The 21,715-nt window shown below is 43.1% G+C and overlaps 1 protein-coding gene and 1 long non-coding RNA gene across 6 annotated transcripts in view; one reads left to right on the top strand and one right to left on the bottom strand.

Moving 5' to 3' along the window:
- The window catches only part of HECW2 (HECT, C2 and WW domain containing E3 ubiquitin protein ligase 2), a 368,867-nt gene that overhangs the window by 33,404 nt on the left and 313,748 nt on the right, over positions 1-21,715 (bottom strand). For all 4 annotated transcript variants that reach the window (XM_082689013.1, XM_082689011.1, XM_082689012.1 and 1 more), the window contains 3 exons: positions 20,227-20,336; positions 10,276-10,396; positions 8,530-8,643 (listed from right to left, as the gene is read on the bottom strand). In XM_082689013.1, coding sequence (XP_082545139.1) covers positions 8,530-8,643; positions 10,276-10,396; positions 20,227-20,336 — 345 coding nt within the window. The remainder of the gene's footprint in view (positions 1-8,529; positions 8,644-10,275; positions 10,397-20,226; positions 20,337-21,715) is intronic.
- Positions 1,379-11,386, top strand: LOC309843528. 2 transcript variants are annotated; one of them, XR_014300181.1, is made up of 5 exons: positions 1,379-3,329; positions 4,787-4,869; positions 9,367-9,564; positions 10,069-10,257; positions 11,171-11,386. It is a non-coding gene; the product is annotated as an uncharacterized lncRNA (long non-coding RNA). The 2 variants fall into 2 exon arrangements; XR_014300182.1 differs by lacking the exon at positions 9,367-9,564 and having other exon boundaries at positions 1,419-3,329.

The following is a 21,715-nucleotide window of genomic DNA, read 5'->3' as shown; positions in this document are numbered from 1 at the left end:
CGGCCTTGGAGACACGATGCTAAGATTACCCTGCGGACTCCCGAAACAGCACAGGGGCTGCTTCCTAAGCACAAGGATGCCGGCCGCCCCTCCACATGCCAAGACCAAGGCAGTCGCCTGTGGCTTCCTCCCACAGTCCTACTTCGGGCCACTGACGCCATGAAGATCAAGTAGAATGTTTCTTCCACTTGAATGTTCTTCACATACTTAGAGGTGTTCTTTCCACAAATACTTGAGTGCCTACTATAGTTTGAGTACTAACCGAGATGTAAAGACAAAGTTTTTTTGAAAAGTAATTTTCTATAGGAACTCAAAGTTTAGCCATTTTGATATCTCTGGTCTCTGCACCCTCCCCCACTCCTGAACCTGCCATGTCTTTCAGTCTCCTCTCAAGAAGGGCAGGGAATTCTCTTGCCACCTTGGTCCTCTGTTCGGGACACTCTCCAGGGTGTGAAAGTCTGATCTCAAGGGTGGTGTCTAATACTGATCACAACACTGGGTTCAGTCTTGTCAGCACGGAGCTGAGAAGGAGCCCTTACCTTCTCTTGCTGGGCACGCTTCTCTGCTATGGCAGCTTAAAGCTACCTTGCCTTGCGGGGCAGCCACTTTGTCGATTCACGAGCCAGTCATCAGCCCAAACCTCTCACTTGTGTCCCTTTGCCCAAGACACTCCCGTCCTGTCTGCAGGTCTGTATCTTTTCGGAACCTAAGTACTAGACCAGAATTCTTTCGACTGAGTTTCACTTTGTGAAACGTTACCATGTTCCAGTCTACCCAGATTCCTGAGGATGCAAAACATCTCTCTAAATTTCCTATTAATGGTGAATTTCATCAGCAGACTCCTGTCTTTCCAGAAATAGAGAATGCCAGTTAAAGGCATCTTGGAAGTCATTTTGTCCATCACCTCATTTTACTGAAGACTGAGGCTGAAGGAAATCACAGACTTGGATCAAAGGAAAGCTGCCACGGAGACTCTAGGGCTTAACACAGGTCTCCTGACCCCACGTTTACTGCTCATTACTCCTTACAGCCTACTGGTCAGTACACTTTAAATGTCACCAAGACTGATAAAAATGCTGCTTATGAAGCAGGGGTCAGCAAACTATGGCCTGTGGGCCAAATGTGGCCCATCCCCTGGCTTTGTAAATAAAGTTTAATTGAAATGCAGCCATGCCCATTGTTGACATGTTGTCCTTGGCAACTCTGCTACTCTAGTGGCACAACTGAGGAAGTAGAACAGGAAATGTATGGCCTGCAAAGTCTAAAATATTTCCTATCTGGTCCTTCACTGAAAAAGTTTGCCAAAGTAGGAAAGAAGAAAGTAGAGGGAAAATGCTACTTTATTCAAATACCTGGCTTCCTCTGAACCCTCCTCTACAGTGAAGACCCCTTCAGGCAATACAATGACTACGATATCCTAGGATATATGCAACCTTAAGAATGGTCCAACTACTAAGCATGAGCCTGTGAACGAGCTCTGGTCCACAGTGGTCCCTGGCCTGCAGGGGCTTTCAGATACCATCAAGGCACGTGACAGATAAGGGTCACAGACAGCTGAAACATGGGCCAGTTTTATGAGTCAGTTTTCTTATAAAGAACAACAGATATAAGTAAATGAGTCTTTAGCTGCTTAAAATTAAACTGTGGCATTCAGTTTGAAATAGCAGGTTTTCTCTGAGCTTCAATTCTCAGTGTTTTCATAATACCGCTCTTATCAGAGTGTGTTATAATAATCCATTTAGGCGTCTGCCTCCCCTATTGGCACATCTAGGCTGTAACTGTACTGAGGGCAGGGGCTGTGTCTTTCTCATTTCTGTATCCCAAGTACTTTATTTTATTTTATTTTATTTTATTTAAGATTTTATTTATTTACTTGAGAGAGAGAAAGAGAGAGGGAGAAAGTACAGGCAGGGGGAGTGGCAGAAGCGGGCTCCCCCCGCAGAGCAGGGAGCCCCAGAAGCTGGATCCCAGGACTCCAGGATCAAGACCTCAGCTGAAGGCAGATGCTTAATGGACTGAGCCATCCAAGCGCCCCCTGTATCCCAAGTCCTTAAGCCTGACACACCACAGGGGCTCAGTATCTGCTGCTGAATCTGTAAGTGGAGCTCTCTGATGCTCTCTAAAGAAAATCAACATAATTTACATTGTTATTCGACATCTAGCAGAGAGAATAATTTTGCCCAAGCTCACCTTCAGGGGCTGTACTGATTCAGTGACACTAATAGGTCATGCCAATCCCTGAAAGACAGCTCAGTTTGCACCAGTGTCAGGATTCACTCCGTGAGCTACACCTAGAAAGCCTGGTCTGGTCCTTTCCAGGGCTCCTATCTTCTCATAATACAGTTGTTAAACCAACAAAGATGGATCTCACTGATTTGTTCTTTATGGTAAGAGCTGATTCTGCTGAAGATAAGGTGAACGTTCCCTGAAGTCTTAAACTGAAAAATAAAACCCTTTTTCCCCCCAAGAGAGAACAAAGTTAATAATAGTTCCTCAAGGAGGAAAATGGATTTTCTCTAACAGCTCAGGTTTTTATCTGCTTTTTTTTTTTTTTTTTTTTTTTAACTCTAGCAGCACTGACAGAGCCAGTGTAAAGCCAAGACTGTTTTTAAAGTCTGATCTGATTATAATTCAAAGCTTATGCATAGCTCCGACCGGGCCGTGGGTTACACATTACGTATGTCCGCCCGCTTCAGGAAGGCATAGTCCTGGCAGGGCGTTTCGTGCATGTGCTCCCTGTGACCGTGTCTCAGGAACCTCTTCCACATAAATAGTTCATATGTCTCAGATCACGGGATCGTATGCTACATTCCTGTTTGGCCAGTTTGGTTGGTTCCAGAGCCAAAGGCTTGGCCCGGAAGTGCAGAAACTCCAGACAACGGGTGTGTAGCCACACCACAGCTGCATCTGAGGGCATTTCGGAATCAGCACAGATGTCTTTAGGGTGGCAGTGGAGTTCTGAGCCCATGAAATGCTGATAAAGCATTTTAAGCGACCATCTCGTTGCTGGGCCGCCAGCACCCAAGCAGTCAGCGGTATCCAATACTTGTTAAAATGATTTTATCGCTGTAGCCTCCTGTTCTGCATTTTCAACTAAAAATCACTGAAAGCAAAGTATTCCAACGCAAGTCAATCACTGAAGGAAAGAAGAGGAAGGCGCTGGGAAGTCACATCATCGTTTCCTATAAATTTTCTGGAAGAGAGAAAACGCTTTGCTTTCTTAATAGCTGGTTCAGGCACATGAGGCCTACCAACTCATCTTCTGATTCAGTGTCAGACATTTATAGCAGCAAGGCCGAGTTCCTGAGCCACTTAAGGAGGCCTGCTGGGTGAGTAAGGGATTTTGCAAGCAATTAATATGACAAACAAAGTGTTACCTGCTGATGTCAAGCCAAAGTCTGGATACGGTAGCACCCTTCGGCGAGGTTTGGGTTACTGAGGTTAGCCTGCAAAGCTCTCTTTTTGGAAGAAAACAAGCAGGACCATAAGGTTTCACTTGCAGCTTTACAGACTTTTGAGGAATAAATGGTCAAACTCAGGACCCCAAACAACTTCTAGCAAGGATGAGACCAGTCCTCTGTAAGAGCTGCTGGTTATTTCATAGCGGAGATGCAGGCAGACCGTTCCAGATCTCATCCTCCTCGTGACTTTGATTGGTGTCTCAGGAGAAATATCACAGAAGGAGCTCGTCTGTTTAAGAACAGAGCGGGAGGCGACGGCACCCATCCCCTCCCTAGTCAAAGTGTGGTTTTGCGAGACAGACGACCGATGCCAATAGATGGCACCTTACATATAAGGAACTCACTGTTTCTTAAAGAAAGGTGCCTTGTGCAGATTTGGCCATGGAGGGAACAAAGAGGTGAGGCAGTCACGGTGTAAACATCCTTTCCTTATCCAGGCCCTTATGTCCTCACTGCTTGGGGTACGGAGAAGTTAATGGCCCAAGACACCTTATTAGAACACAACAGTCCACCTAGCTAAGTCTTGATCCCACATGAGCTTTCGTTGCTAGAGCTTTTAATTCAGAAGAAAATAGTATGCTGGAGAACATGCAGTGCTCTATTGGCCTCCTTCCTACAGAAGCAATTTCCAGGCAAACAGAAGCCCAACAGAGAGAGGCAGTCACGGCATGTAATTTCCCACCACATTTTGTCGAGATGACTCAGTTTCCAGCCATTCTGTCACTGCTGACCTGCCTCCCTTCCCACTGTGCAAGGCCAGATAACCAGATTAACTTGGGTGGAAAATGTAATGACCAGAACAAAACGCCCAGTTCTGACCACATTAAATCACAGTAGTTTGCTTAGCAACTGTCTACTTTTTGTAAAAAGCCAAGCATAACATGAAGCTCTATTTTAGCAAAAAATAATAATTACTTATCAACTAATACACTTCCAATAATAGGCTCTACAACTCTATGTATATCCTAAAAAGTGAATGTATCTTTCACCAGTAATCTGAGACTGATTTTTTAAAAAGACTTTATTTATTTATTTGAAATAAAGAGAGTGAAAGAGAGCAGGAGAGGGGAGAAGGTCAGAGGGAGAAGCAGACTCCCTCTGGAGCTGGGAGCCCGATGCGGGACTCGATCCCGGGACTCCAGGATCATGGCCTGAGCCGAAGGCAGTCGCTTAACCAACTGAGCTACCCAGGAGCCCCTACTCTGAGATTAATTTTGCCTTACATGGAATTTGTAAGTCATCTGGTAAATTTCTGACTATAAATTTTCCCGTATTTCTCTTGATTCTCCTCTTCCATTTCAGAACAATCTTTATGTGTGTTTCAGATCTATGCAACGAGACAGCCAAAAGCAGAGCTGAAGTGTCTCTATGAATCTGCTAGTTCATACTTTCTTGGGAGTGCGGGCAGGTACAGTTTTCTTAAAAATAAATCCCCTTCCTTTATGCCCTAACTTCTCTATTGTAAATAAAGACCCTCATTATGACAGGTAGGGAATATCATCACTGAGACAGTACCAATAAGAATTGCAAAGTATTATTCCCCCATAGAGGAAAATAAATTTGACATCCGCAACACAAAACACTACCCTACAGATACACCACTCCCCCTACGAATTTGGACTTTTCACAAAATTAACTGTTTCTCTCTCTCTATATAGCTCTACTGCCCTCCACTGCAGAAGGAAGTGTACACGTGCCCAAATTCTACTGGGGGCAGCCACTCACTATCCAATAAGGAAATAAGAAAAGTTCGGGGAAACATTTCCTAAATCGCCCCCAAATCCTGACTATATCCTTTCTTTCAGTAAATGTTTCATTTTAGAATAGTTTTTTATTTACAGAAAAGTTGCAAAGAGAATATGGAGAATTCTTGTATATGTCATACCCAGTTTCCCTCTTATTAACATCTTACATCGTATGTAGTACATTAGTTATAATTAATGAACAGATACTAAGGTATTAACTAAAATGCATACTTCATTTAGATTTCCTTAATTTTTATACCTAATGTCCCTTTTCTGTACCAGGAGCACATCCAAAACACCCTGTTTACATTTAATTGTCCTGTTTCCTTAGGCTTCTCCTGGCTGTGCCAGTTTCTCAGACTTATCCTTGTTTTTGACGACTGTGACAGTTTGAAGGTGTACCAGTAAGCTATCTTAGAGGATGTCCCTCCACTTGGATTTACCTATTGTTCTTCTCATGAATAGACTAATATTATGGGTTTGGGGGACAAAAACTCTAGAGGCCAAGTGCCATTTTCATCACATCATATGAAGGGCCCACACCCTAGCATGATGTATCACTGCTGACTTTAACCTTGATCACCTGGCTGAGAGTTAGTCAGGTGTCTCCATTCTGGACTTGCTTCTTTTCCCCCTTCCCAAACTGTACTATCGGAAGAAAGCCATTATGTGCAACCCGCAATTACAGAGTGAGGAGTTATGCTGAATTGTTTGGAAATCTCCAGCACAGAAGACTGGTCTTCTCTTTATTTATTCATTTATTTATTTAATCACATATTTATATTAGTACAGATATTTATTTTATACTTTGGGTTATAATTATAATCCAAATTTACTTTAATCATTTTCTTGCTCAGACAGTTAGGAGACCTTTCCATCGGCTCTTGAGTCCCTCTGACATAGCCTCATCATTGTGGAAATTTTGAGCACTTCTTTATTTTCTGACACTATAAGACACTTCAAGCCCCATCTCGTAAATTTCCTGTTCCATCCTAGAATCAGTCATTTCCCCAAGGAGTCCTAGTTCCTTTTATTGAAGAATGATATTACAAACCAAGATCTAGTCACTGGGTGTAAATATTTTAAATACCCATTACTAGGACTAGACATGAAGAACTTACAAAGGGACACATTTCATGAGCATTAAAATTAATGAGGGGAAAGTGACAGAAAACTCCCAACTTCACATTTATAGGTCCATGGAAAAATGCAAGTTGATTTTCACTTTGGCTAGTTATTACAATCCAGAAAGAAATGACATTATCCTTAATTTTAATGCAATGGAATCAATGTGTTTGAGAAGGTGGCAAAGTCTAAAATAACTTCTTAATTTTATATTATTTTGAGGTTTCCATTTTTCAGCAAGAGTGCTATTTTATTCTTTCAAAACAGCATTATGTATTCTCAATGCCTTAGTAGCAAAGTGTAGTCTCATCTAATAATCTCTAGGTACAATATCGACATGATAAAGCCATGAGACCAGAAATTACTTGACCCTATTACTCCAGCTTCAAAGGGCCTTACGCAGAGGGGCTTGATTATGGCTGTTCTGTATGGCTGAGGTCAAAATTCAAAGCGCCCCCCTCTTGTTTTCCCTCTGGGGTTACAGCTAGGAGACGGGTGATGGAAACAGGCAACATCTGGACATTGGTGGCAAGCAGATAGAGGTATCAAGCCATACTCAGTCTAGGAACAGATGCCATCGGTCCAGGTCACAGGGCGACTACTTTAGGATGATCGAGCATGATAAGCATCTGCTCTATTCAAACTTAAGTACCAGGGCTTCCAAAGACTCTTGCTTACGTCTGTAAGATCTCAACAAACTATGGTCCAAAACAGAAGGAGAGCAGCTGGAGCTCTGGGGGAGGAAAAGTATTCCCACCCAAATGAGACTGGTTGCGTAAGCAAATGTCTGGAATTCCACGCACACCTATGACTTGGCTTAAAACATCTGCCTTCATTTTCAGTTGTACACCTGCATCAGTAGCATAAGCTAGCATAAGCTAGAAGCCCACTGCGGCCCTTCACTAACCAAAACAAGTCTCAGGCAAGCTTCTGTCCAATTCTGTTACCCAGTACTGTTTTCCCATATAACATTCTACTTTCAGCTAAGCCCAGCTGGGACATTATACACAGAATATGTGACGAGAGCAGGGGTTATCAGTCCGCTGGAATATTCAAGATCCTTGGGTAGGAAAAAGTTCTGAAAGACCAGAGTTCAACAGTTTTACCTCTATCCAGTGCTGGCCCAAGAGTCCCGGATGAAAGAGTCCTGATTTTACTGCTATCTAGTTCCATTAGCACCTGCAAATTACTTTTACTTGGGAGCCTTCAAAGTAACCATATGCTGAATGGCTGCATTTGTTGGATGTTAGTCCTAAGAGTCTTTAATCTAATATACTTCATTCCAAGGCAGGACCGAGAACGGTAGCTTTAAAATGATCCAAATTAAGAGTCAATAAGACAACCAGAGTTCAGGCCATCATGTAGAACTTTTTAAATTTGCTGTACTGATGGCTGGGTTACAAAGGAGGTGCTGAGACTCGAAACTCAGATCTGAAATGAGCAAGGAGGAGGGGTCTGGACAAGAGGAGAGCTGTCACCTTCCCGAGAGTTATATGAGAATGGCTGTGTTTATTCAGATGCAGTAAAAAGCGTGCAGGATTCTTTGCTCCTTCATTCCTGAACCCTTATCTCCATGAGTGCACTCATGGAAGACTCGCAGAAAGCCAGAGATGCTGGTCTAGGGCAGGCTGTTATTTTGGTAGGCATGTTGCTGTCCCCCACCAAAAAAAGAGAAAAGCTGGCAACAGAGAAATAAGAACCGAGGCCCAGGAATTACTGCTGTAGAAGCTTCCTGGTAGCAGAGCAGGATTCTAACTTGATTCCAATACGGAGCTTATTTAACAGGTGAAGGCTGTTCTACTCACACCCAGCACAGATAAAACCATCACAGACATTAGAATTCAACCCTTGTTTTTTCCCTCAATGCCCCACTTTTTCCCCTTTAAGAAGGAGATGTAGAGAGAAGAAACCCAACCAAACTTCTGCTCTCAAAAATGAGCTATAGTTATGAGTATTTACCAAATAATTTCTCTGTCAAATGATTTAAAAAACAGAGAAAGCCATTAAAAAAAGAAAGGAAAAGAAAAAAGAAAGAAAGAAAAGAAAAAAAAAAGTTGAGAGGTTTATGCGTCTGAGAATGGCATTTCCTGCCAGCGTGGTTTCCTGTCTCAGGCAGCCGCAGCGACCATGACCATGTGGTGACACAGGCCTCCGCAGCCCAGCCCGAGCTCCACATGCCGCTTCTCTGTTCTACTCACCCTTCCTCCCCGACAAATGTGACGTATAGCTTATTTCTCTGCAAGTCTTTTCTGGAGTAGCCCATGATCTGATTAAAAGCATCTTCCAGTAAGTGATCTCTTCTGATAATTAACCTGTCCATAAAAAGACAATGTGAAAAACAGATTATTTCCTAATCCTTATCTTTCTAGAACTGGGCACTTTTGATCCCCTTCTCATTTCCCATGGTTAACCGGGTGAAAGGGGGGCGACTTAATACACTTCTGGCTGCAATAATGCTTATTTGTCTTGAACTCTTAACAGCAGAAGCAAAAATTACCTTAAGTGAATTGTTGGTGAGCAAAGCACCCCACCTACGACATATAAAAACAAGTCCCCAGCTCTTTCTGAATGGTCAAAAGAATTTATCCCCGAAGGAAGACGATTTTAAAACAATACAAACACAAAACTTTTGTTTACTAAGGAAGGACAACCCGATGAGGTCATGTTTTAAGCGTGAAGGCACCTAGACAAGGAATTCAATTACTAAGTATGCACAGAGATGACTGTGTGCACCAGGAGAGGGAAAAAAAAAGGAAAAACAACAAACCAAACCTCCCCATGTTCTCCAAAGCTGTCAGGTTTATGCCTGTGCTTAATTTAATTTTTAAATTAAGTGAATCTGAGATTCCCCAAGTGACAGCTACAAATGAATGATACTTGTGGCCCATTAATCCACTTGTGATGATCATAATGAAAGTCATCCTGAAGCGGCTGACATTTGCCTTCAGTGCAAATAGTCATGGAAAGGGAAATGATAGGGAGGCTGGACACAGGGAAAGCTGAGCTTCTGATCCCCTTTTTTGTTTGTTCTTAAGTAGTCTTTCTGCCTAGGCATGGAGTTCAGTGTGGGGTTTGGACTCATGACCCTGAGATCAAGGCCTGAGCTGAAATGAAGAGTCGGATGTTTAACCGACTGAGCCACCCAGGCGCTCCTCCAGACCTTCTTAAGTGAAGGGTGAGACAGGCAAAGCTCGCAGAGGTGGGTGCTTGGGCAGGCCGACGTGTGCTGAAGGGTAAGGAAATCGGGACCTGAGAATACACCTGAGCCAACCCCTCTGCGGGGGAGCCCTGACTGGGGAGCCGTGAGACCACCCCTGGACCTCTTCGCAGTGTGGCTGTGGAGACCCTTCCTCCCCTGACCTCTCTCCGGGGGCACAGGGATCTCTAGTGGGCACATGAGGCAGGGGTGGAGGTGGGATAAAGGAAGGATAGGGAAGTAGGGAATGAAAACAATTCTAGGCCAGATAACAGGACGATGTTTAAATTTCCTCGTTCAAGTTGGGGAAAGAAAGGCAGAAACAACAGTCATGACATAGTTCTTTGGACAAGAGAAGCTTATTCCACGGAATAAAACAGAGCTGAGCAGTGTTCCCACACTCAGGTCAGGTCAGGAGACAGTGTTGCGCCGTAGAGGACACCGTGCCAGCTTTTTATCTAACAAATAACACTGTAAGTGAACAGAGAGGCACTTTTCAGGAGAAACAAATTAGCTTTTTATTTTGCCTATATTTTTACAGGGAACATGGTGTTTGTTTTAAAACCTTAAGCTGAATGGTGCTTAATTCCAGAACTCTGTCATAGATGAGCCTGTAACTGCCACAGGCCACAGTAATTACAGCGGCTACAACAAAGGCTGTGATCCCAAATTACGATCCGTTCGGCGCTCCCGACGGCATCCCATCTCCTCGCCGTCACCCAGCCCTGAGGTCTGTACTTTGACTTACTTTAATTTCCCCGGGCCTTGTCCATATCCTTTTGTCTCTAACTTCCTGTAAAAGTTCCTTAGTTTGGCTTCAAAGTCTCGCTTATAAGGGGCTGGGGCGCGGGCATTGGCACGCTGAGTACCTGCGGCAAACCACAAAAAGAGAAGGTCTGGGTCTGTGCAATGTCCCGCTGTTCGACACATCACCGTGACAAAATACTGCCGGGGGCTGAGGCCACAGGCGACAAGGGAAAGGACACAATTAATTCAGCGGCTTCGCTTTTCACCTCCCCACGTCGGAGGTTCTAGCAGAGCTGACCCGAAGTCTTACATATATTGCTGTGTGGCATTTTGGTTGAGAACAACAATCCTGTCTGCATCGTTACAATGGTGCCCATGTGTGTCAAATATGTTTCCCTTTTCAGTCCCAAGTCATAGGAGTCAAACAGAATGACTCATGTCTAATGGTAACTGTTCAGGGTGAAATATCTCCCTCTGCTCGCTGCTGAGATGATATCACGGCAATTAGATAGGAAATTACAATGTGAAAGTATGTGGTGTATAAACCAAGAACAGTGCCTTTCCAGACTTTGCACCATGAAAATGAACAAAATGTACAAAATGATTCTTAGATATGCACTATAAGAATTATTTCAGACTTAATTAATCACATACATTTTCGATTGTAGGGTAGAATAATCTTGATATAAACAGATAATTCTGGCATAACTGTAGACTCACATGCTTTTAGGCTTCACAAAGAATAAATAGTGCGATTTAGTGCGATTTGCTCACTTTTAATATGTACCAAGCGCTAGGATCATCCGCAGATAATCTAAAGATGTTTCATATGTCATCCAACAGTAGGTTTCATTAATAACTTGTAAAAGTAACACAGTTTGTTCCTCTTTCTGCAGAAAAGTCTAGCTTTGTACCACAGGGTGACTAACCAACAAACTGGGACAAAAAAATGGATGATAAATATGGGAATCAGACGCAGAGCCATGACAAAAACACTGCACATTTCCATGAAATATTTTGCAACACAATGAATGGGACTGGAAAACAGAAATTGTGAAGTCGTGTGCATTACATACCACATAAGCTCATTAAATATTTCTTTAATGAGTCAACTAAGTGATTACTGTTCATTGCTAACACTGTGTCAGAGTCAGCAGCGTATGCTCAAAATGAGTAAGGCAGGACTGCTGAAGTGGATATTTTGGTTGCGAAGACAGAAATAAAACAAATCAAACAATCAGATAGATAATTAAGTCCTAAACTAGGAGGTGGACTAACTATAAAGCACAGGGGACAAAACCACATAGACTTGGGCTGTACCCAGCCCTGATGACCTATTGTTTTTAAAGATACAATTGTTTTTAAAGATTTTAAATTAAATTCCAACATTTAAAAATTAGGAGATTTCAAGTAAAAAACAAAACAGATTTTCTCTTGAAGATCTCATGGGAGCTCTTGCAACAGCTGGCCTGCACTTTCCTTAGGGCCACATTGGGCAGCTGTTCCATTAAATGAAGTATGTGCCACAACCACTCAATGATACCAATGGCTTGGCCCCCCTCGGTCTTTGCATTTGGGATCAGTGTTCCAGAAAAGTCATGGCAAATGAGGATAAGTAGAGATCAAGATGGAAAAGGCCCCAAGGAGAGGGCTTTATGGGGGCCAGGCCTTGTAAACAGAGGAGGATCTGCATCTTACACGGGGCAGGGCAGTGGGAGAAGCCCCGCAGGCTTGTCTGGAAGGCCCCCCCCCCCCCCAGGAGACTGACCCAGAGCACAGGGGAGTGCTGCGGAGTCACTGGGAAGTTTCCTCAGAGGGTTGGAGCCAAATTATGTGAAGAATTTTTAAAAACCCAGCTAAGGAGTTTGAGTATGGGGCGGTGAGCCGTGGGAAGACGTTAGAGGATCCTGAGCGAGGCAGTTACAAACCCATGGTGTTTTTTAAAGCAGGGGTTTTCAGCGTGTGTTGGGTGGATTCAGGGCGGGAAGGGGAGGAGGCGTTTTGCGGGGGGCGACCTGGCCGGGAGTCGGGGCAGCCCTGCAGGCGTGAGGGGACTGCGGTGACTCGGAGAAGCGTGCACAACATGAAATAAGAGCTGCCAACAGACAGTAAGTAGGGAAGAGACACGGGGAGCTCTGACGGCAGCATCGAGCTTTAGACAGCAGCAGCCGCTGTCATTTGTGAAGCGCCTGCGGTGCGCACAGAGTCATGCGCTTTCCAGACAGGATCCTGGGAACCCTACGAAACCGGCATGATGCTCCTCGCCGGCACCGCCACTCGGTGACTAAGGAAGCTGACATCACGTGCCGGTGCGTGGGAGCTGGGACCTGAGCCGGGTCTACGGGACCCTATGAGCAGTGTGGGAGAGGCTGGTGGACGGGGCCCGTGAAGCTTTCTGCAGACTGTGCTGGGGACGAGAGCCGTTCAGGTGGATCGCCTTCCCCGGCACTTGAAAACACAGTCCTGGGGTTCCGGTGAGAGATGAGGACCACATCTGTGCACTGAACGAGTTCGGGCAGCAGGATGCTTTGTGAGTTAGCTGTTTCTGACATTATCTGCAGAGAGGTGATTACTAAAGACATGGGGAAATGTGTTGGGGTATTAAGAATGGATTTTAATAAAATCAGCTACCAATCAAAGATACGTCTAGAGAGCTGTCTGCATGTTTATGAATCTTTTACCCAAAGATCTAAGATCTACGTCATAATGGAAACAAATAAACTTGACCTTAAAAGCTCTAGGATACAGAACCCTCTTACGCAGTGGGTTCTCAATCCTCACTGACTTAAGAAGCTCTAAAAAATCCCAATGTTCAGGTCACACCCAAGACATTACATCAGAATCTGTGGGGCGGGACGCAGGCACAAGAGTTTTACGCAGCTCTCCAGATGAATCCAATATGCAGTCAAGGTTGAGAACTGTCACCCCCTACAGGAAGGGCAAATGCAACCAATGAAACATCTGGAGAACATCCAGAGACCGACACAGAGGCAATGCTTCCCCTGTATCTGAAAGGCATCATTTGCAACATGAAGGATCGTGATCTCACTCTTGGACAGCTAAGGGACAGGGCAGCATAGCACAGGGTCACTCAAGTGTGGCAGATTCAGGCTGTTGGTCCTGCAGCCTGAGAAACCTGTAAGCTAGGAAACCTAGATAGCTCAGAAATCCACCGTCACGAGTCAGCTTTCAAGAGGGTGATTATTAATAGGGAAGAGAAAAAAGAAAAACAAAAGACTGAATGAAAATCTTTCAGGACTCTAAAGTTTATTGCTTAAAAAAAAGCACATGTACCATTGCTGTATAATTTGAGATGCTTAAAAGGATGTGGGAAATGCCACAATTCATTCCATCATTATCAATATGGACACCTAATATAAACTAGCTCTGACTCCATTTATGCTCTAGGTTCAATTACAGAAGAGATCCAATTACAGAAACTCTGGGGACAGAAATTGTTAGATGCAAAAATTCTTTTGCTAATAGTTCTATTATAAAAAAAATCATTTACACATTACTTCATGGTATAAAAATTACAATAAATTATGCTGTTGGCCCTTGTCAAGTTCGTAATGCAAGTCGGGTGCCCTGCCAAGAAATTCCAGGGCAAGAATGCTGTTACTTCCACTTTAGAAATAAAAAATGACCTTGGAAGATTGAACTAATAGCACTGTATGGGAACCCTAACTAAAAGTAAAGTTTTAGGATACTGCTATAGAGAGAGTAACCTTATGGTCTTAAAAAAAGGAAGTCAGGGGCGCCTGGGGGGGCTCAGTGGGTTAAGCCTCTGCCTTCAGCTTGGGTCGTGATCTCAGGGTCCTGGGATCAAGCCCTGGATCAGTCTCTTTGCTCAGCAGGGAGCCTGCTTCCCTTCCTCTCTCTCTCTCTGCCTGCCTCTCTGCCTACCTGTGATCTCTATCAAATAAATAAAATCTTTTAAAAAGAAGAAAAAAAGGAAATCAGATACAAAATAGTCCGTGTTACATTTAGGAAGTAATCAAATAAATGGCTGACTTCATGGGTGGTCAGCATTATGTTAATTATTCGCAGGAAAATTTTTAGTAACAGATATTAGGTTTTTTCCTTTATCATTGCTAGGCAGACCTGAAGTATGATAATAGTAGGATACTGTTTCCATTTATCATTATGAAATTGTATAATCATATACAAACTAAAGAATTCTACCTGACAAAATGCTTCAGGGCATAGGAGAAATATTCTGGCATCAAATCACTAGGAAGTCTGGGTGTTTTGGATTCTAGATGTGCCACCAAGATCTGAGATGGCTTTGGTGACTGGCCCTCACTCTGCTTTGGGTGGGATGGAGTTTGGCCTAATCCAGCATGGCTCTGGCCTCTGACTGGGGTAGCTCAGAAGCCTACTTCTCTCCTGGTTCACTTTCTAAAAATCATCTCTACAACTTCTTAAAAAATTTATTATTTTTTTTTAATAATTCCCTGTTAGTGAACAAACCATCAAGCATTATAATAATTTCTGGAAGACTCGGTCTTCTGGAACATAGCTCAATAATTAAAATTAAGGGGAAAGAAACACCTCCACAATGGCTGACCCAAAGCACAATTACCAAAGTTTTTGCATTTGTGCCTTATTCTCTAAGAGTAGTGAAAGGCTCTAGGTCACTGTTTTGAGCTTGCTGATGTTTCCATTTACACACTGTTTATTTTTTTTTAAGCTTTTATTTATTTACTTGACAGAGAGAGAGAGAGCATGAACAGGGGGAGGGGAAGAGGAAGAGGGAGAAGCAGACTCCCCACTGAGCAAAGAGCCTGATGCGGGACTCCATCCCTGGACCCCAAGATCATGACCTGAGCTGAAAAGAGGAAATAACCAAATGAGTCACCCAGGCACCCCTCATTTACACACCATTTATTTTTTTAAAAGCAATGTAATAAGCTGATTTTTTAGACCTTGCAAATCAGAAGCAATAAATTAAAGGGGGAAACTGCAAGGCACACCAATGACGGGCATTCTCTTACAGCCTTAGGGATGGGCGGACAAGGGAGCCTAACAACAACAATAAAATTTAAAAACACCCGTATATCACGGCACAGGCAGTATTTGGCCGTCTTTCAGTCTCTGGAATCACAGCTTCCCCATCTCCACCCACCCAGGGACATCCTGCATCTGCACTGTTTGCTTCCTAGTTCATCTTTGTGGGGCTGAGCAAAGAGAAGTAACACTTTTTCTAAACACAAGTGCAGTTGATCCTTGAACAACACGGTTTCAACTGCATGGCTGCACTTAGATGTGCATTTTCTTTTAATAAATACAGTACAGAACTGTAGTATTTTCTCTTCCTTATGATTTTCTTCATAAAATTTTCTCTAGCTTGCTTTATTGTAAGAATGCAGTATGAAATACATGCAACATACGAAACGTTTGTATGGACCTAACTGACTGTTCATGTTGTGGTAAGTTTCCTGGGAACAGTCAGCTGGCAGTGGCTGAGTTTTGGAGGAGTCAGAAGTCATATGCAGGTTTTTTCCCTCACGGGGGGTTGGCGCCCTTGGCCTCCGCAGTGTTCAAGGGTCAACCGCATGAAGCTACTTCAGGGATGGTGGGCAAGATGGGGGAAGTGTGCAAAGATGGGAGGAAAAGAGAGACAGAAAGACAAAAGAGCAGGAGATGACAGAAGCAGCAGCCACGATGCTGACTTTCAGGGGAGAAAGAGAGGGAAAGAGGGCCCTACAGGGTCTCACTGTGCATATCCCAGGCCTCAAGACGACTTTCAGCGAAGAACCACATGGCTCTTCAGTGCTCTCTGGTCTGTTTAACCCTGTTGCGTGTGACCTGGTGCCCACCTAGCTTCCAGATAGTCCAGTTTTAGTCAAGCTGTAACAGCTCTGTACGATGATCCCCCAAACCTGAAACACCTTTAATGCACTGTGTATAGGAAAGCAGGGAGAAAGATAACGTATTTGTGAGAGTTCAGTAAATGGTGGGTTAAATTCTCTGACACTTAGTCATAGCTTTGGTTACACGGAAAATTCACATATGTGAGCACATCTCCAATAATATTAGATAAATTAAGTGTTATTGCATTTAAATTCCTAGAAATGTGGACTTACAAAAGGTCCTTAAATAAACTTCTGGGTCCCATATTTGGCATATGGTGTTTGGAGAGATTTTCCCCTTCTGGCACAGCTAAGGTCAGGATTGGCATTATAACGGCCCTAGAAAAACAAACCTTCACATTCCAAAATTTTGACCAATTTTAGGTGAGCTTTCTAACAGCTGCAAAAAGCAGCAAGTCAGAGTTTCCAAAGCCCCTCTCTCCACTGCACTTGAAAAAGTAAATGTGCTCAAATAAGGAAAAGTATGGAAAGTTTACCGATCCCAAGGCATTCTGAAAGATCATTCGAATTTGTTACTGTCGTAATTTTCACAGTATTATGCTCATACCACTAAAAGGGATGAAATGCTAGTCACAAGAAGGAAGAATAGACCACTCTAAAACATCCAAAATGCTTTTCACAAAAAAGCTTCAGGAAAGTGGTTGAAGGAGATGCTTTCGTACTCCAAGAATCAGAAGGTCACTCCACAGGGCAAATGACTTTAGCTAGTCTTGGCCTTGTAAGATCATGTGGAATCAGTTACAATAACTTCCATTGGTATCAGGCAGTTCATCCCAATTTCAAGATCAAATAGAGCCCCTGAAATCGAATAGGCCAAAAATGTGGAGATGATTCTCCCTGTAAATTAAAACCACCACAAACGCTGCTAGCAATTTAGATATATTTGGGTTCTACATCTCTTTGGAAAATGTTGGACTCTAAATGTGCTTCCAGAATGCATTTTACTACCATCAGAGATTACTCATGTTCCTTTGTGATGCTAAATGATTAGTCACCCTTTAAAATGTTCCTATAGTCTCAAAGAATGATTAGCCAGTCCCCAGGAGCACATGTTTTTGTAGGGCTTGGAAAGGGACAGAACCTGTTAATCTACCTCTTTCTTGGGGAGGGACAACAAAAAAAAAGAAAAGCCCCAGGCAGGACAGCCTTGACTGAAATGAGCAAAAATCCACAAGGCTTCATTCCTTTAACCACAAAGCATCAGGTAAAGGAATAACCCATTTGAACTTCATCATAGGATCTAACTAAGATAAAGACCAGACAGAATGATTAAATATTCAGGCAGGAGCTTCTGCAAATCAGGGAGAAATGACTTCCCATTTTTTGGTTATTAATGCTTGAACATTGACAGACTATACTTCTCAGGATCAGATTTCCAGAAAGAAAGAAAAAAGGGATAAATTAATACTTATCGGATGCTTGTTGTGCTGCAAGCAGCAGGCAAGCGTGCTCCCCCAAGAGTCCGTGGGAGGTGATTGCTCCTATTTCCATTTTATAGAAAATCACATTCAAGTTCAGGGAAGGAAGTCAACTGCCCAGAGACACAGACCGTTGGTAAAGACTGAGGCTGCCTCCAAATTCCACTAATTTTCCCCCTACATCTTGAAACTCAGCTGAAGTGTCATATATTTATTTCTTTTCATCCTGGATCATCAAAATATGTGTCCCTGCTTTGTTCCAAAGTTGACCTTCACTCCTGTCTCCAGTGTCCTGCCTTTCCATGGGTCTGTGGTTTGCTGCTTCGACAAACTAGTTTCCTTCCACCCACATCTTCTGACCTCTGTACACACACACACATGCTCAATTTCCCTATCCTGAAACCTCTTCCTTAACCCATCTTCTCCTTCTAAATACTGTCCAAGTTTCCTTCCTTTTCATCCCCATACTTCCTAAAAAGAATATTCTACACTTCTGGCTTCTACTTTCACATCCTGTATCACTCTGCAAGTGGTCACATTCTAGTTTATAACCTCTTATCTCATAGAAACTTCTCTAGAAAAGGCCATTTATAACTTCGTGACTTTCAGATCCAGTGGCCTCTTCCCAGGACTCATCCTTCTTGAATGCTTTGAGGATTTGGCCCACTCTCTACTCCTTGAAGCCTGGCTTCCCTGAAAAGACCTTCCGGATTCTCTTCCAAAATCCACTGGCCCGCTTTGCTTCATTGGCTCCTCTTTCTCAGCCCGTCCCTGAAATACTGGAGTTCCTCATGTTACCGTCCTCTGTTTTCTCTTCTTTCCATGGGCTTGTCCTCCCTGGCTCCTCCAATCTGCCCTGGGTTTCAACTGCTACCAGCATACCTATATGCTGAGCCACCAGCCTCTCCTGAGCTCCATGACTGTCTTTTCCATTTGTCTTCGGTATCTCTAGTTGGATGGTTCTGAGAGTCCTCAACAAACCATGCTCAAAACTAAACTCCTCCAACCCCTCCTTTTCAGTCTAATCTTTTTCCTTCCCTGGTAAATGGTGTTGCCATCTGCCTGGTAGTCTAGGTGTTGGGGACCTCAGAATCTGCCTTGACCTCAGAATCTTCCCTACTTGGACTCAGAGTCCTGAGTCTCTATATCCTACGTACCCTTTGAACTAATTCCTATTTCTCCAACACTTCTAGTCTAGCCCTTCAGCAGGTCCTCGTATTAACCTGCGTTAACACAACACCTGTATTAACACAACAGCCTCCCAAGCGGTTTCTCAGACTCCATTATCTCGTCTTCTAAACCATCGTCCCTATTGCCACCGAACTGTTCCTTGGAAAACAGGATATTCTTCTGTTTGCAAAGTTTCCGTGGCTCCATATGGACGACAAACTAAGGCTTCAACGACCAAGCGGCCCTAGCCTATCTTTCCAACCTGAGCTTTGAGAACTTGCTCTTGCTCGTAGCTATTAATTGGCCCTAAACTTCTCTCACACTTCTGAGGCCGAGGTCATACCGCTCGCTCGCTGAGGACACCCTTCTTGCTCCGGCCCACCTTCATCATCCTTCAAGGCTCCCACCGTGTCTGTTTTCTTTATCCCCAAACACCCACTGCCGATCTTGAAGGAAGAACAGTTCCCAAATCGGAGTTCCCATACCTCTCCTTACAGAACCAACCACACGGCTTTACAGAGTCATTTGCTGACTCATTGTCCCACCATGAATCCTTCAAAGGCAGAGACTGCGTTATTCATCATTGTAGCACTGGAGTCTAACTCAGTGCTTGGATCATAGTTGAATGCTCAATAAATCTGTTAAAAGAACAAATTAATAGACCTTTTCCTGTTTGTGGTATTCAATTAGGCTTTAGCTTCATTAACATAGGATTTGTGAAAACAAGTCATACATCAAAGACTACAGAGGAGCTTTGAGTGATGCATAATAGTGCTTAGATTTCTATTAAAACAGTTTTAAATTCTGATAGCTATTAAAGCGTAAATAATACATAGCTAATGCTCTGTCAACGTTATAACTATTTTCTTTTTAAAAAACTTACTTCCTAAGCTGCATTTTCTATCATTTCTTCATCCCATCATCCACTCACACCTTCATTCACACCAGATGTCCTTCAAAAGGATTTTGAACTTAAATATTTTAGTTTGTTTTATCTGTCAACATGTTTTAGCTGCCTCTGTGTCTCTAGTCTTCCTATCTAATGTAGTTAGTCATTACTGCAGGAAAAACCTATCGAACTCCATTAAACTACTGTTAATTCTGTATTATTTCTGGAAAGTAGACATTTCTTTTTATTTGAATCTGTCTCCGAACCAAGATTTGTTTCAGTCCAAAAGCTAACATAGTATTTTGTGTCCTAATACTTTCCAGGATAGATTAGACACTACGTAACATAATGGAAAGCAAATCCTGCATCTGAGGATATCACACTGCTAACATTTATCCTCTCTTTCTGGAAAGTCATTATCTTCCTGTCCAAATGAATGGTCATGGGGACAAACCAGTTTTAAGTGCCGAAGAACATGTACCCGTGCCCACACTGACGACGTACCCAAGCGCTCCTTTAGCGTCCTTTACGAAGGATAAAACATCTGGTCGTAGGGTACGCTTCTCAGAGGACTCACTGGGCACAACAGGCGGCCTTACCTGGTGAGTTCTGGGGAGAGGACACGGGGGAGCCACGTGGGGACTGACAGTAGCTGGGGTGCAGTAAGGCATGTGGAGGCACATAAGACATTATCTCTTCTTCAAATAAACTGGGGAGAGACAAGAAACAAAACGTACACTTTAGCCAAAGCAATGGGGAAAAGCCTTGCTTCCAAATGAGCCAGACAGTCGATTTCTCACCCTGAGGTCCAGCGCACATCTCAAAGGGAGCACCTGTCCCCGCTCTCCTGTAGCTAATTCTTGGGATAAGCAGCCACCTGTTGTGGCTTTTGTGGAAGCTGTGGTTATGGGCCTGTCTTCCTACCAGCTTTGGACAACACGATTTCTATTTTGCCACTTTATTATTATTTTTTTAAGATTTCATTTATTTATTTATTTGACAGAGAGAGCCTGATGCGGGCTCGATCCCAGGACTCTGGGATCATGACCTGAGCCGAAGGCAGCCGCTTAACTAACTGAGCCACCCTGGGCCCATTTTGCCTCTTTAATATGTGAGTCTGAATTTACACATTTGCTTGAACACAGTACCTGGGTTTTTAGCTTCAAGAATAAGATTCAAGGGGCACCTGAGTGGCTCAGTGGGTTAAAACCTCTGCCTTTGGCTCAGGTCATGATCCCAGGGTCCTGGGATCGAGTCCCGCATCGGGCTCTCTGCTTGGCGGGGAGCCTGCTTCCTCCTCTCTCTCTGCCTGCCTCTCTGCCTACTTGTGATCTCTGTGTGTCAAAGAAATAAATAAAATATTAAAAAAAAAAGAATAAGATTCAACACACAACACACAATGCCTACTAAGAATCCATAATAGAGACACAAAGTATGTTCTTTATTTTCATTCTAAGAAATACATGACAGAGTCTCAATGTTCAAAGAGTTTAGGATTTAACTGGAGAATTAAAAGCAAAATAAAACACTTCCTAAACAACTACAGCTGCTCATAGTTAGGTCCCTTGTTTATTCTGGCTTTATAATTTTTTTCTAAATATGAGGATTTTGATCTCAGATTATTCACATTCTATCCAGTGTCTTTGTTCTTCCCCATATTGAAATTTCTGTTTCTCGGACTCTCCTAAAAGATAATAATCAGGGATGTGAGATCTTAGAATCCCAGACTTTTCATTAAATCTTATGATAAAAGTACTATTGATCACACTAAGTTCTTGACACTTGACAAGACACTTGAGGAATATTTGACAAAGCTTTGAAACAACAGTAAAGTAAGATGACTTGTGTTTTTTGTTTTTTGTTTTTTGTTTTTTTAATTAATAGGTAGAGGTAGGTTTTCCTCAAACTTAGCCAAATCTAGAAACCCGTTAGAAAACATTCAGAAAAAAGTGACAACAGTTCATTCTTGCAGAGGTTAAGAAAAGGACCCCTTAAGGTTGTAAGCACTCAACTGAGGCAATTTTGCCTTCTCGCACACCATTTGGGGACTTTGGGGAATGTCTGAGGACATATTTGGTTGTCATAACT

Source organism: Mustela nivalis (genome assembly GCF_964662115.1).
Source record: "Mustela nivalis genome assembly, chromosome: 11".
NCBI lineage: Eukaryota > Metazoa > Chordata > Mammalia > Carnivora > Mustelidae > Mustela > Mustela nivalis.
The sequence above is the reverse complement of the archived record's forward strand: the minus strand, read 5'-3'. Positions and strand labels throughout refer to the sequence as shown.